Genomic DNA, 15239 nt, shown 5'->3' on the forward strand with positions numbered 1-15239 from the left:
TCCACCGACGACAGCACATTTCTCATAGTTACCACACACACACACACACACGCACACACACACACACACACAAGTCATTCTGTGTGATGTGTGAAGCAGACCCATTTACTTCTTCATAAAACAGCGAGCTGTTGCTTGTTAGGCTGCAGTAATTATGTATGATGGCCTCCGGATCAATAATGGACGCGGCGTGTTCTGTAACACGTCCGGATTGATCATCGCCGAGGCTCGACTTCAGAATGGATGAGGGAGGGGTGATTATGTCAGCTGATCTGTTCCTGTGTTAAAAGGTCAGGTGTGACCTCCGTCCATTAACCGTTCGAGTCCCTCTGAGGTCTAGAACCAAACAGGACGACCAAAATATGCATGTTTTGAATAATTTTCATCTTTTATACCTCAGATACGACAGCCGTGTGTCAACTTGTTCGCCGCCACGTCCCCCAGGCGGTCTTCTTGGAGAGCATCGGTCAAGAGATCACCTTCATCCTGCCTTACAGCGGGGCCAGAGACGGGACCTTCGCCCTGCTCTTCCAGGAGCTGGACCTGAACGGGTCCGACCTCGGCCTGACCAGCTACGGCATCTCTGACACCACGCTGGAGGAGGTAACGCCACGCGTGGGATCCAAACCGACTCCACATTGATGTTCAGACAGAATGCCTACACAAAGAAAGGAAAGAACAAAAGGATAACTTACATTTACAGAACTTGTTGCCCTTTTGTTCTTTTCTTTTTTTTGGAGTCATTCTATGTCAAATAAGATGAAGTTGTTCTTTTTTTTTTTTATTTCATGTTTTTGCGTGTGTGTGTGTGTGTGTGTGTGTGTGTGTGTGTGTGTGTATGAACAGCTTAGATTTGTGCTGCAGGCAATTTAGTCAATTTTATACTCGAGTAAAAAAAAATCTGTACTACAAGCAACAAAAGGAAGCAATAGTTGTTAAGGTGATTATTCCTTCACTATTGTGCGTTCACAAAGCAGATGTGTTCCCATCCCCCGGTGGTCAGCCTGATGGTTAGATTTTCCAATTTTTTTATTTTTTCATTTTTTAAATTATTTTTTTACAACTTTTGCTTTTATTGCACCAAACAGGTAGACGCTAATAATTTGGACTTTCTTTTCTTTTCTATTTTCAGACATTAGCCATTAAAATATTTGTATATTCACACACGATATGAAGCTCTACACATATATTGTCGTTTATTAACCACTTAGCTCCTACCTCAAAAATTCTGCTAAAATTTTTTACAAAATTTCTTGAATAATGTCACCATTTTTTCCTCTTGATCACCTTTATCCTCATTTTCTCCATAGCCACACCTTCTTTCGCCACAGACGTCGTGATATTTGTCAATTTCACGCCACACATTCTAATTTTCCTGAATTAATAACGCACACAGACGAGTTTCCGATCTTCCAGACCAGTTTTTTGGCTCGTAGCGCCGGGTGACTGCTGGTTAATGCTCTTTGTTTAACGCAGACATAAATCACTCTCGGCCTGCAGGCCGTGTCAAAAATTCCTTTTGAGTTTGTAAAAATTTTTGACATAACAAGGTTATCTCATCGTTCCCTCTCATGTTTTCCTTTGAAGTTCCACTAAACTTCACTTAAAATACCCTTTTGTTTTATGAGTTTTATCACATTGACTGATGTTTTTTCTTCTTTGTCGATACTTGTAGATTTTGAGTGTATTTCAAGTGTGACCAACCTCATAAAATCACACAAATTGTACACTTTGACGGCTTTTTCAGACGTGTGCAGAGACCGTTTCGAGGCCAGATGTCAGGCTCTGTCTTAACACGCAAACGCGGAGAATTATTTATTTTTACTTTTACATACGGCCTGATTTTATTAATTGCGTCGAGTGAGTGCAGGCTCTCGTCCTCCGAATCAAATCCCTCGACTTTGTAGTCGGCGCTCTCCCTCAGCGGCATCATCATCTTCTATTCACCCTGCATGTGTGTATTGTTGTGTGGTTGTAAAACGCAAAATTTTGCTAATGCTAAAGGATGATTTTGTTCATGTTGCAGATATTTCTCAAAGTGGCAGAAGATACAGGAGTGGATGCAGAAGTTTCAGTTCCAGGTGAGGCGACAGACGATCACAAGGTCGTCACCTTCCACTGGAGCTAAAGATGCATTCAAGTGCTGTGGGGAAAACAGAGTAAATCACAGCTCTGTGGCAACATGATTAGTTGGCTTTAAGATTAGCATCCATGCTAATTAATGTTTAAGGTGGATGCTGGTGTGAAATGGTGTCAACACAATTAGGAAAAGATTCACACATGCTATTTCAGGTGTTTTTCGCAATTCAAGTAAAGATAAATCATCCTCTTTATTACCATCATGTTACTTTAGGTTAAACCTCAACATTGGATTTCCTCTCTATCCACACCTCAGCGTGTGCTTTTTCTTTGGAATAACATAACATCATACGGGCCAGGTTGCTATTCTTATTGTTATTTATAACCCTAAATTGGGTCAGGCCAAAACAACATGTCTTTTTTTTTATTTTTTATTCCCACAGCAGCAAAGGAGTTACCGGTGAGGGAATATAAAAGAAGCCGCCGCGCGTTCAAGCGAAGCAGCATCGCCAGCGTCCACGTTAAAGCCCAGCCGGGCGTCGGAAAGAACGGCAAGTCCCCCCCCCCTTCCCCCACGACTTTATTATCACACGTTTATCTTTTAATGAAGGAAAAAACCCAATTAAACGTTTGCGGGTTTTGCTCGACAATGTGGGAAAAGTCGTTTGAATAATTATATACATAAGAGCGTTGTTTCAAATAGAAGCTTTTTTTTTGTTTTTTATGCAGAATGACGGAAAAGTTAACAAACGAAGCGAGAGGTGAGCGCCGGCGGACGTTGGTAGCTAATCCGGCGACGCGCATTCACGCCTCGCCTCCCCTTTTTTATTTTCCGATCGGCTTCATTTTTAACCGTTTCACCTCAGTGGTCATTGTGAAAAGAGAACACAAACAAGCACTCTGACTGCGGATGGAGTCTGTTCACCTTTTCAATTCTAGCTTAATAAATTCATTCACTTTTAATCACCGCACTGCTTTCCCCCTCAAGAACACGCTTTATTACCGAAATGAATTCATCATATCAGTAAGATATAAAAAGGAGGTGTCGGCTAAGTCCTATTTATCACCTTTTCCTCCCTGGGACACCCCCCCCCATTCAATTGCCATTTCCAAAGTCTTGATGTATTAAAAAAGCAGGTGCTACAGTGAGGAATGAGCCGATGCAGCTGCCAGCTTCAACACTTAAGTTCTATTTGATCATCCTATTAGCCGCGCCAAAAGCCGAGCTCAGCAGATCTTTTACATATGCATCACCGACAAATAAGACGGGGGGGTTAATGTCCACTCCAGACTCGAAGGGGAGCGGCTGTTTCGACGGGAAGGGATCCAGGGTCATCGGTGGATCGGAACTGATCAGGAGGCAGTTCCTGGCGCTCTTCATCAAGCGCTTCCACTACGCCCGGAGGAGCCGCAAGGGACTCATTGCCCAGGTAATGGCCTCAGTCTGTCATATTGATAAATTGAAGGGTTACGCTAGGAGGGGGTTGCGTGGGGGGAGGATCAAGGTAGGAAATACAACATCAGCTCTCAAAATCAGTTAATGGCGTATATAAGGCGGGAAAGCTAATTTAAAATCTGTAGGGAGACGTCGCAAGCTATCTGGTGCGGGTCAATATTTGTGGGATTTAAGTTGTGAGGGGGGGGGATCGACACAAAAGGCAGTAGAAAAGGACTGAAAAAGTCTGAAAAATGTGAAGATAGTGCTCACAGAGTACTGTAATAATCTTTTCCTCCCTTAGGAAGCCGTGTGTTATAAGGGGAACGCTCAATGGGGGGGGCTACCGCGGCTAAAGATAGCGCCAACAGGGGTTCAGATAAATCACTTCCTGTCATTCGCTGGAACTCACCTTTTGCACTTTGACCCCCAGTATGTCGAGTCACCTGGGGGAGGGGGGGTGGGGTGTATTGTGGCTTCGTTCAAACACTCATCGTTTCGTTTCCGCCATCGGTGCCAGATGACATCACGTGTGTCCGTTCGCCCAGAGAGCGACGGCTGGAGCGCTTACGCCGATGACAGGCCACATCTGTTAAACACCATTCCACAAGTCAAAACCAATAACCAGATGCCCCCCCCCCTTGTGTGTCAAATCAATTCCAGTTCTAATTTAGGGGAGGGAGGGGGGGGGCAGAAATTTTCCACCTTAGTCCCAATTTGTTTCCATGATGGCTGTTTGTGATTTAAACCGTTTGTGACGCTCACACCTCGTCCCGAACACGTAAATATCCGGCGACGCCATCAGTTGTGACAGCTGTCATGATGCTGAAATAATCACGAGAGAGAACCGCCGAGTCAGAAGTGTGTGTGTGTGTGTGTGTGTGTGTGTGTGTGTGTGTGTGTGTGTGTGTGTGTGTGGTTTAGAGAAGGAGAACAATGCCACACCTCCACGAGGCGTTCAGGTTCTTCTTGTAATTTGCTGCAGCACCAATCCTCATTAGTCACTGTCAGTCTCGGACATCCCTCTTTTTTTGGGGGGGGGTGGGGGGGCAGGATGGAGGGGGTGAATGTGTGAACGTCGTTTCTCCTTCTTTTTTTTTTTTAATATGTTCTTTCTTGTCGTGTCAACGGCTACCGGTGTCAGGAGATACGATTGTGCGGTGAGGTGATCTCTCGCCGTACAAGCGGTGAGGGGAAGGAAGAAGAGGAAGGAGATTATGTCATGCAACACAAAAGGAGTGATTTATGGGGATGAGACTCGAGTCTCGGTCGAGTCCGAAGGTTTTTGACGTTCAACGGAAACGACGAAGGACCCGAGAAGCAGATTTTTCTGTTTCACTTTCAGTTGTTTGAATTTTTACATTTAAGCACCGGTTAAAAAACATCAGCAGTCGTGCAGGTGAAGCAATAAAGCCTTCTGCTCACATTTCTGACTTTTTTTTTTTTTTTAAATAATTTTTTTGTTTGAAAAAGACAAAAAAACAGACAAAAGACAAAGAAAATGACAGTAAAATAATCAGACGTGAGCGACCAGATGACGGTGTTGGAATCCCTTCATCACAACTCATAAAGCGTTGAGTCGGCTGCCTGCATGTCGATGAGCGTGTTGTCGTCGCCACGGCGGCGCGTCATTGTTGATCGCATCAGTCATGTTGCAGCAATTAATGACAGCAATTAATGGGGTCTCAGAGGGGGAAGGGGGGGGTATCTCCAATTGGATGGTGTTCACACACATTTACATGCAGCTCCATCACCGCTACACCCCCAACGAATGTCACACAATGAAACGACACAGCTTGCGCGCGACTCTTTCCTATTACGACGGTATTTCTGTTCTATTTGACTCCAGATGTTGCAGGATTAATCGTGACCGTCCTCCCCCCAGGTGGTGCTTCCCGCCATTTTCGTGTGCATGGCCCTGATTTTCTCTCTCATCGTCCCGCCGTTCACCGAGTATCCCAGTCTGGAGCTGCAGCCGTGGATGTACGGCAACCCTCAAACCACCTTCTACAGGTACGCATATTAAAAGAAATTAATATGCATTGCCGGTCGAGGATCTGCTTCACCCATCAGATTAATCCCGGGCGCCGTTATTCGTAATCTGTTCTCGTGGCGTGAAGCCGTCACTTCTCAGTCGCCCTGGAGGTGTTTCATTCCCCCCTGACAACGCTTTGTGGAAATCCACTTTGAAGATGTCGTGACGAAATTAGCTGTAACCTCTAAGTGGTTGATTTGAGACACAATCTTAACTCCCACGCCGCCTGATATCTGGCAACGGTCGTATTTAGGTTGCGTCTGCTGGAACGATGGGCTCAGAGTTCGTGTCTCTCGGACATGGGAATCTTTTCCCGCTCTTTTCCCTTAGCACGATGCTAAAGCGCTCTAATGGTTGCTTGGCTGTACATGAGGTCGTCATTAGCGCTCAGCAACGGCTACCAATGATGAAAAATCCAGAAAGCAAATTGCTTCAAACCTGGCAACCTGCTTAGACTTTCAGATATCACCTAGAAGACAGCCAGCGTCCGCCAAAGATCATTTAATTGTACGGAAACATTCTTTTCTGGTGTTTTCATAATAATAGAGAGATTTTTTTTGGTGATATAGTGGGAGTAGAAATCCTGACTCACCAGTATCAGCAAAACCTGAAGCTAACATTCACCTTTCTCGTGTGATACGTTTTAAAAACCGGAGCGGAGGATTCCTGACATTCCCTCCAGCCAATTATTAAACATCTTTTCTTTCCGGCGATATTAAAAACGTCCTGCTTCCACGGTGGCTGTGTGATTAAAAGCGATGCGTGTCTTTACATCTTAAAAGTTCATTTAGAGAGGCGTTGCAGTTTTACATACATCATAAATGCCAATGGTCCATTTAAGCTAAGAATGACTGCGGATAATGTTTGATCTAATTTAGAAGTTAAGGGACCTTTGAAGTATCTCACGAGTATATAATCCATAACTGGTGCAATAATTTGGGTCTGTTATACGTTGTGTTTTTTACATTTTTTGGTTGGTTTTAAACTGAAATAACTTATCGGAATAATGTCGTATTTACAATCCGCGTCCAGAAAAAGCCTTCTTTTGACTTTCCCTGAATATTTCTGAGATATATATCGACTCGATGAACTCTTCATTAGTTCCACTCTCGCTGTGTGTATGCACACACCTTCATTTTCCAACCGTTCAGTGGTTTTTATTACACACCCCCCCCCCCCCAATAACGTGGTAACCCAGCCATCTTTAATGGCAAAGCAGATGGCTGCGTGTACTTTTACCCTTTTTCTTTTTCACAATAGAACTTTTAAGCGCTCACGGGTGGTCAAGGAAATGACCGTATGACCTTCACGAACACGCCTATAAATGAGACAATGAACTCTGCACCAAACCCATCAGCGTGTTTTAAGGCCCCGGTAGCCTTGGGTTAAGAGCAGAATGCGTGTGGTTTATAAAGACTGTGACATTGGAATGGGGAGGGTGTTTAACTGAAACATGTTGAAGCATTCCAATGAAGACTCTCATATGTACAGGACCGTGTTGGTGTTAGCGTGGAATACCCAAAGGAGAAGGAATGTGCATCTATGTTTTTTCAAAGGAAACGTTAACGTCAATGAATCGTGTCACATTATTGTTCAAATACCCCTGATCTCATCGATTGTAACGCGAGTAAACCAGAACCGGTTCTTAGAAGGTCTGATCAGCAGACCTGGAAAATCCCAATCACTTTGTGACACCTCATTGAATCCCAAAGAAAAACCAATCGGGACTCGATAGAGCGACGCCTGATTGAGCGATGCCCAAGAAAGTTGGATCCATCCCATTATCCACACCCGCACCAAAATATAATGATTTTTTTTTCTTTCTTTTACCCATGCCAAATCCTTCAACCATGTTTGATGGGAATCCGTCCAGTTTTTTGTTGGGTTTTTTTTGGGGGGGGGGTGCAAAAGAGATTTTGAGTCTGTCGGATTTGGCATCGACCGTCTCTCTTTCTCTCTGTCTGCGACAATGAGAGAAATATGACATTTAGTACGACAGAAAACAATATGATCAGATCTCAGTGTTTCCACCCTGAAGTGTCAGACAAAAGAAATAAAATGCCATAAAAGCAAAATGAAAAAAGATTTATCAATTACTGAACTCTTCTTGATATTTCTACTGTTGCTCAAGCATCGTTCGGTCGTTTGACACAGCCTCCGAGAAAAATAGATGACTAATTCTATTTTAATGTGATTTAACAGTGTGAATGACATTAAATGCCTGAAGCAAGAAAAACAAAAAGGCAAACATCTCCTGTGCTCGATGTGACGGCATCGATTAGAGGTTAAAAATACCTATCGATTCTCTTGTATTGAGCGTTGGCGGACTTTAAGATTTCACAGGTCATCCTGTTCATCCAATCAGATCTAACCCTTTACTGTGGCTCCACCCAGGAGTCGTAGGGCCTGGTTTTGGTTTTACATGTGGCATTAGGCATATGCAAGACAACCAATATGGCCACTGAGTAGACGTACAAAGAGACAAGAAATTAAAAACATATTCTTCATTTTAATGTCAATTTCTCTTGATGGTGTTTTCAGTAATGATGATCCTGACAACATGAACGTGTCCCAGGTGGCTGACAGCTTGGTGAACTCTCCTGGCTTTGGAACTCGCTGCATGAACGGAGACCCGATACCGTAAGTCCACAAGAACGGCACCAATCTGTGCAAAATGAAAAGTGATGTCAAGAGTCGAGTTTTACGCCTTACCAGCTGTTTGCACCTGGCTCAGATCCACGCATCTGCATATACGATTACCCCAACCTGGACTGATGTGTGTCTGAGAGCGTCTGGGGCTCCTTCAGGAGATCCTCCTGCAGAAAAAGATCATTTATAATAATTAAAAAGCTTCGCTTCCTTCTTTTTTCTTTTTTTTTCTCCAGGGGTTTACCGTGCTCCACCGGCGGCTCTGATTGGTTCACTCCGCCCGTCGATCAGACGGTCGCCGACATTTTCCTCAATGGGAACTGGAGCATGTCCAACCCCTCCCCCAGCTGTCAGTGCAGCACCCCTGAACGGTTGTTCATGCTGCCCGAGTGTCCGCCGGGTGCAGGAGGGCTCCCCCCACCTCAGGTAAATCCCTGACTGGAGTGTTGTGTGGGGAATGCGCCGCAAGAAAGAGAATTAAATGGTCTAAATGATAAAAATATAAATAACTGACTAAACAGAACAATGGAAATGCTTGTGATAGAAACTTTGTAGTCTGAAAAGTTCCAGTCAGCATAATTTGGGTTTGAAAACGTAAAGGCACTGACAAAACAAGGAATTTGCGTCGGGTTGCAAAATGTAAATCAGACTTTTGTGCTGCTTCCCTTTATAAACCGGCCTACGCGCTCCAAAGTGGGAAATTGATTGCACTGAAAATACAGGAAATTGACCAATGAGAAGAAAGCTTTGTCTTCTCCCCATCTCTTCAAACACTTTTTTTTTTTTTCACAAAGACGACCTCACCTCAACTCACATCAGAGTCCCGAGGAAGTCAACGCCCATCATTTATAGGATTACTTAAAGACTATACATGATGGGATGGAGCTAGGGTAAATTTTACTGGTGGCAGATCGACGGGCGAATTAAACGCCCCGCCAGCGCTGCGCCGACCCACCGCTGCAGCCAATCAGGATGAAAGACGCAAAGCGGCGTCTCATTTGCAGCTAACTGGTTTGCACCGCTGTGTCCTCAAATGATAATGAGAAATCGGAGCTTGAGAGGGAATAGCGGGAGAAGCTGCCACCTCCATTTCAATGTCATTCCATTAGCGACAGCGTCCATCTGTTGACGCAGGCTTTGTGGCTCGCGCCTGAATTTTAAGAGGCTTAAATTTAAATGTCTCATCCTGACTGCCTAAATCAACCAATATTGTCTCATCCTGTCTGATGGTTATGGAGGGAGGAAAGGAAAGTGAGAGTTCTACTATAATAAAGCTATAGCAGCTAATCTACATATTTCAATTGTATGTTTAATTTTCCTGCTAACTGCTGATTGGTTGTGGTGCAGGTGAAAACAGGAAGTGAAAAAACTAAAGCTGAATCAAATCTCCGGATGTGATGCGATGGCGTTGTTGTTGTGAATCTGGAAGATTTATCTCTCCATGAGTCAAACCCAAGGCCCGGGGGTCAAATGTGGCCCGCCACGTCATTTTATGTGGCCCGCAAGAGCATAAATGGTCAGTTTCTAAAAAATAAATAGGTCAAAAGTGTGCTTTGTCCAAAAATTAAATTTCCCACAATGCAGTAGCTAAGCCCATTTTAACTTTGACAAAAAGTTATTTAAGGGATTTATTAAAGGGATTTATGTTAAAGCAGAGAAATAAGCAAACATATTTTTTTCTGTACAACAGTAATGTTTAGGACTTAAATAAGTAATAAATTTACTTAGTTATTATTAAGGAGTAGTTACATTTATTTTACATTACTTTTTGTTACATTTAGTTACATTTATTAGATGACAGAGGTGTCAAATGAGTTTGACACCCCTGATCTCGAGCCCACTTCTCGCCCTCACACTTAACCTACACATAATGCTTAACACCTCTATCTCTCTTATAATGATGTAATAAAACACGTTTTACCAGTGATATCATTTACAGCTTTTATTGCACATCTGCATCCCTAACAAAGCCAAGGTAGGTTATGGCCATCTTTAACGAGTCGGTCCTGTTAGTCTCAGTGATTCAAAGCTCTAAACTATCAAGTGGCAAAAATAAAATTGAAACAAAAATGCCATAAAAAACAAACAACAACATAGCCTTAACATGGCCTTAACATTTTGATGGACAAAAATAATCAGTAACTTCAGAGGAAATATGCATTTGAAAAAAGATGCCATGATCTAATTAATGTTATTATAAACTCGTCCTTCATTGTGAAGTGAACTAAGATACTTTACTATTTATCCTGGAGTGTAAAGATTCTATATTCTGACTTCAGTTCAGCAAAAACTCAGCGGTTACATCTCAAAATGATTTTATCTCATCACTGCCATGGCAAGAAACCTTCAAATATATAACACACTAGATGTCATCGAAGGACATGCGAAGGATCTTTTTCCAAAAGACGGGACATGGAATGACACAATTCGACAGCAGGCCGTCCTTTTATTCCCATTTCAATCCCCTACATGTCCCTTATACAGTACGCCGCCTTACGTAACGTTCCATTTCACACTCTCCACAGATATGTAATGCCTCGTTGAACTCGTGTGAGTCTGTGTGCTCTCTCCTGTGACAAGGCCATCCTCAGCCATGTTAATGGAACGGCTGCCCAGGTATCGTGTTATTGGATGATTGTTGAGACAGCCAAACAGGCAAAGTGCCAGTTGTGTAACCTTTTCCCTCCTCGTGACATTCGCTCCTGGCTTCTGACGGCACAAAGAGAGAATTACATCTTTGTGTCTTCAAGGTTTCCCAGCCAGGACACCAAAGGTCAGTCTTTCTTGGCCCCTGTTTTTTTCTTCGCGTACAGTTGGAACCGATCCGATCCGATATCAGTGTCAGCATCCTATCCTGGTGTAATTCACTGGAAATCAAAAATCAATGTCATTGATTGGACAGGACCGCTTGGGGGCTGGCGAGGGGGAAGATAGCAGCGCTATTTGCGACGAGTGAAGTCTGTCCAGTCAAGCGGAACGCCTCATGCCGTCGTGCGATTGGGCGATTTCAAAATGTTTGCGATGTCTAATGATCTGAAATGATTGGTGCTGTATCGGTAAAGCTTTTACTGCCTTTACAACCGCTGAATGGGACAGACTGGACACCACAGATGGGTTCAATCTACCTTGAAGACAATCCTTCATTGTGCCGAGCAAATAAGACCACCAATGGATCACCCCCCCCCCCCCTTTTTTTTTTGGAAACTTTTGAAATATATATGTATATAATGAATAAAGCCTAACTGAAGCTCAGTAGAATCTTCAATCGTGCTTTATGACTTACCAGCACCGGTGCTTGTGGTACACTTAGTCGTATAGTCTCCGTAACAAAACACCTATTGTCATCTCCGTCTTGTTGCACTCGCTTACATCACGTCTCCATTATTTACATCTTGTTTTTGTCTCAATCTTGTGGAAGGATATTAAAATTGATGCCTCTTATTTGCCTGGAAACAACCTTGAGCACGTTGAGTGTTGTTATTATCATACAGCGAGATTATTGCCAGTCATCTCCCACTGTGACCGAAAGTAACTTTTAATTTCGAATATAAAGCTGGTAGATGTGGGGGGAGGGGGGCGGATCATTTATATGCCACGCACATGCTGTAAACAGCCTTGTTTCGCTGTTCATCACATTCTTTTGCATAATTCAACACTTTATTTACTTGACATTAGTCAGGTTTTTTTTGTAAGCCAGAAAGCATAGTAACTTTTTTCTATTTCATCTGAAATCTTGAAACTTACCATCAACGGTGTGTGAGTTCATTTGGTTGAAACCCTGTAATACAAGTTAAAATAGGTAATCAGGGCATATTTTTTTTCTAAATCTTATATAAATAACATTATAAATAAACTTCATTCCTTGTGAAAGCCGGTCCATAAATCTATTCTGTATTGTCAGAAACAATCCATCAGTGGGCTGTGACCCCATCATTTACAGTTTAGTCATGGAGGAGTGCGTAATATGGAATTAAAACATATATGTTTTCACATAGCGACTGCTATGCCATGCTCGGTTAAACGGAGTCTGAAGATAATTCATGCAGATTGAGAGGATTATTGCTTATGGCGGTCAGACGGGATGCGTAGCAACATATTGCTGAACACACATGAGCACTATTAGTGTCTATATGCATGGGGAACAATCTGCATTCATTATCTTTGCTTACCTGTAGACTGTGCTCCATCACGGGGGGTGGGGGAAGCATAAATTAATTCAAGCCAGAGACCACCTACAGAAGCAGCATTGTGAGAATGTATTCCCTTTGACCTGAAAGCTTCCTCCTGTTGAATAAATCATGACAAAGGGAAGACTGGCTTTTTGTTTTAGCTTTCATGCTGGCCATACTCTGAAAATGCCCTTGAGAAACTACAGAAAAGATGAGAAATAGGGGGGTGAAAGAAAAAGAAAAAAGACACTTCACCACAGGAGGCATGTGAAATCATTGTTTCCATGGAAATGGCAGGCAACAGTAAGCCCATTCAGAGGTATTGACTTATATTCACTGGTGATATTTAACCTTCATAGATAAATAGGCCATCATGCGTGCAGAGGAATTGATAGAGCCGCCACGTTCACCGAATTACGATTGATGTCTTTATCATTTGGAGACCGGCCTAACTACAGCTCGCCGCAAATTACTCTCCTTGGCCTAATCTATCAGACTATTGAAGTTCAGCATTGGCTTACCATTTGTGTGCGGGGGGGAGAGAGAAAAAAAATTAGTTCTACAAGGGTGTTCCGACAACCCTTTTCTCATTTAGTTTGCTACTTCAAGAGAAAATAAAGTCGGTATTTTGTTGCGATTTCGACAAAGAAACGCTCCGTCTTGGTCTTTTTATTCCAATCCTGAATGTAAAAACCGGCAAGAGTCAATGAAACGGCGTACAACCGTTTCATCTTCCGGCATTGATCAGCTCTTTAACCCTTTCAGTACTTACCAAACTCGGCCACGTCCTTTCATTGCTGGGCCTGTTGATTTGTCGCTTTGACTCCCAACACCTGCAGATCTATTTTAGTGTCACATGACCTGTCCAAAGACACCCAGAAGGTGACGGACGCTGAAACGCCAAACAGTATTTGATGGCACGTTTGTAGTCACCACTCCATCTACCACCGAAACGGAGTGTTTGGCTCCGTTTTGAAAAGGGGGGGGACGTGATACTGAGACCCCATTGGACGTAATAACACAACACGATGTAATGTGCTGACTGAGCCGCGCTTCCAAGAAGTCAAACAATGACGCACACGATTGCAACGCCGAACAAGTAATAACCATAATAACGAGAGGTTTGATTTTTTTGAAACGACTTGTAATAATTTTTTTCCGAGACAACAAACAACGACTCCGGCTTGCGAGGCAAAAACAACAACAACAAAAATAAAAAATCGGAGATCGTTTTGTGTACAGTAGAGAAAATTTTCAGCTTGGAGGTAGAGTAGCAAGATTAATGTGAACGCAAGACGGTCTCTTATCTCCTCAGTGCTTGTGTATGCAAGCTCATTCGACAGATTTGATTACTTCTTAGTTTGAGTTTCTCTCGCTCCTGTTTGCTTCCCCATCTATCAAACCACCGCTGTGTGGCGGAGAGGCGGTCGTTGTGTACGGAATGCCAAAACGGTCCTGATGCTGCTTCCAAGGCAACGAGCAAAAAGATGCAGGGCCCAGGTATTCAAAAAAAAAAGAAAAAAGAATCACCTGACGGTCCCGTTTCATTGTGTGTTTGATTGGGAATGTGGAGCTCGGCCAAAATAATTAAAACCACACCAAGTGTACGATCGGGCGTAAACTCATTGCACACACAGTGGAGTGTAAACGCTTTTATTTTTGGCTTTTTTTTTGTTTGCATCCAAGTTCCTTTGGTTTCAGGAAAGAGAAGAATGTTTGTTCAGAGATAAGCCAAGGTTGCCGTTGCCGTTCGTCGTCCTTATCTCTGATTCAGAAGGCAGATGGGTCCTCTCTCCTTCCTCGGCTTTCTCCATCTGTTTGTTCTTTGCCTCATGATTCCAGTCCTCATCCTTTTCTCCGTCTCTTCTCTCACTTGCGTTTCTGTCCGTTATCGACTACTGCTATCTCTTCCTGTTATTTTTAGTCGAGCTAATATTTCTTTTGTCATCGATTAACCTCAACTCATCCAACAGAACCCTACTAGTGCAACCATATCATGTAAAATACTGTTTTACATACAAAAATTTTTAAAAAGACACACAAGTCGGCAAATAAACAAGACAAAATGTTCACCCAAAGTTCATCAAGCTGTTTGTTCACAAGGATGGATAACAAACGTAACTGGGGGGTATGTTACCAAATTGCTTTACAGTCAGGGGTCTCAATTGCACTTTATCAAGGATCACTCTGCTAATTAGCTCAGTGTTTCCTCTCTAAATAAGCAAGGCTAAAACAGCTTGGCGTCAGTGTGAGTGTGTGTGTTCCAGGGAGTAACGTTCCGCGCGTTGCGGACTGTTTTCATGGTGGTGTGTCACGCCCTTGCTTAATTGGATGTTTGAATGTACCCATTTATCCGCGGAGGGCATCTAATTAGGGTCCTCTGACATTAGATACGGCTCTTGCTGCTTCGGGGAGGGTCTGGATTTTCAGCCAGGCTCCGATAGCCAGGCTTAATTGACTGTCATGATGAGGGTTGAGAGAATGTGTGAGCGGATCACCTGCAAAAATGTTGCTGCTCTTTCGTTTTGCTGATTTTTTTTTTTGATTTTTTTTTTTGTTGACTTGAGTGTTTATGGGAGGTTGAGCAGTTAAACTTTGCCAGAGTCGGTCATCTGCTATCATTTGATATCGTTCTGTGAGTATTAACAAGGCACTGGGCTTGTTTTTGCAAGAAAATCAAAGGTTGTAGCCAAACAGCATCTTCAAATTGGCCGTTCATTCGCGGGTTTTAAATTGGTTCTCTGCATCTTAAATAAAATAAGTCGTGTTTTGAGACCCGTGTCAGGCCAAAAAAATAATAAAAATTTGGAGTGTGAGCCGGGCAGTGGGAGGCATCAGCTCACCCCCCGAGCACTGCCCATACGCCCTTGAG

General features: G+C 43.2%; 1 protein-coding gene across 1 annotated transcript in view; it reads left to right on the forward strand.

The window, feature by feature from the left end:
* LOC137590992 (phospholipid-transporting ATPase ABCA1-like) overlaps positions 1–15239 on the forward strand; it is a 98552-nt gene that overhangs the window by 40482 nt on the left and 42831 nt on the right. The window contains exons 24-30 of the mRNA XM_068308847.1: positions 401–603; positions 2027–2081; positions 2523–2630; positions 3370–3509; positions 5400–5527; positions 8091–8189; positions 8435–8624. Of these exons, the coding sequence (XP_068164948.1) occupies positions 401–603; positions 2027–2081; positions 2523–2630; positions 3370–3509; positions 5400–5527; positions 8091–8189; positions 8435–8624 (923 nt within the window). The remainder of the gene's footprint in view (positions 1–400; positions 604–2026; positions 2082–2522; positions 2631–3369; positions 3510–5399; positions 5528–8090; positions 8190–8434; positions 8625–15239) is intronic.

This window comes from Antennarius striatus, chromosome 23, assembly GCF_040054535.1.
Source record: "Antennarius striatus isolate MH-2024 chromosome 23, ASM4005453v1, whole genome shotgun sequence".
Lineage (NCBI taxonomy): Eukaryota > Metazoa > Chordata > Actinopteri > Lophiiformes > Antennariidae > Antennarius > Antennarius striatus.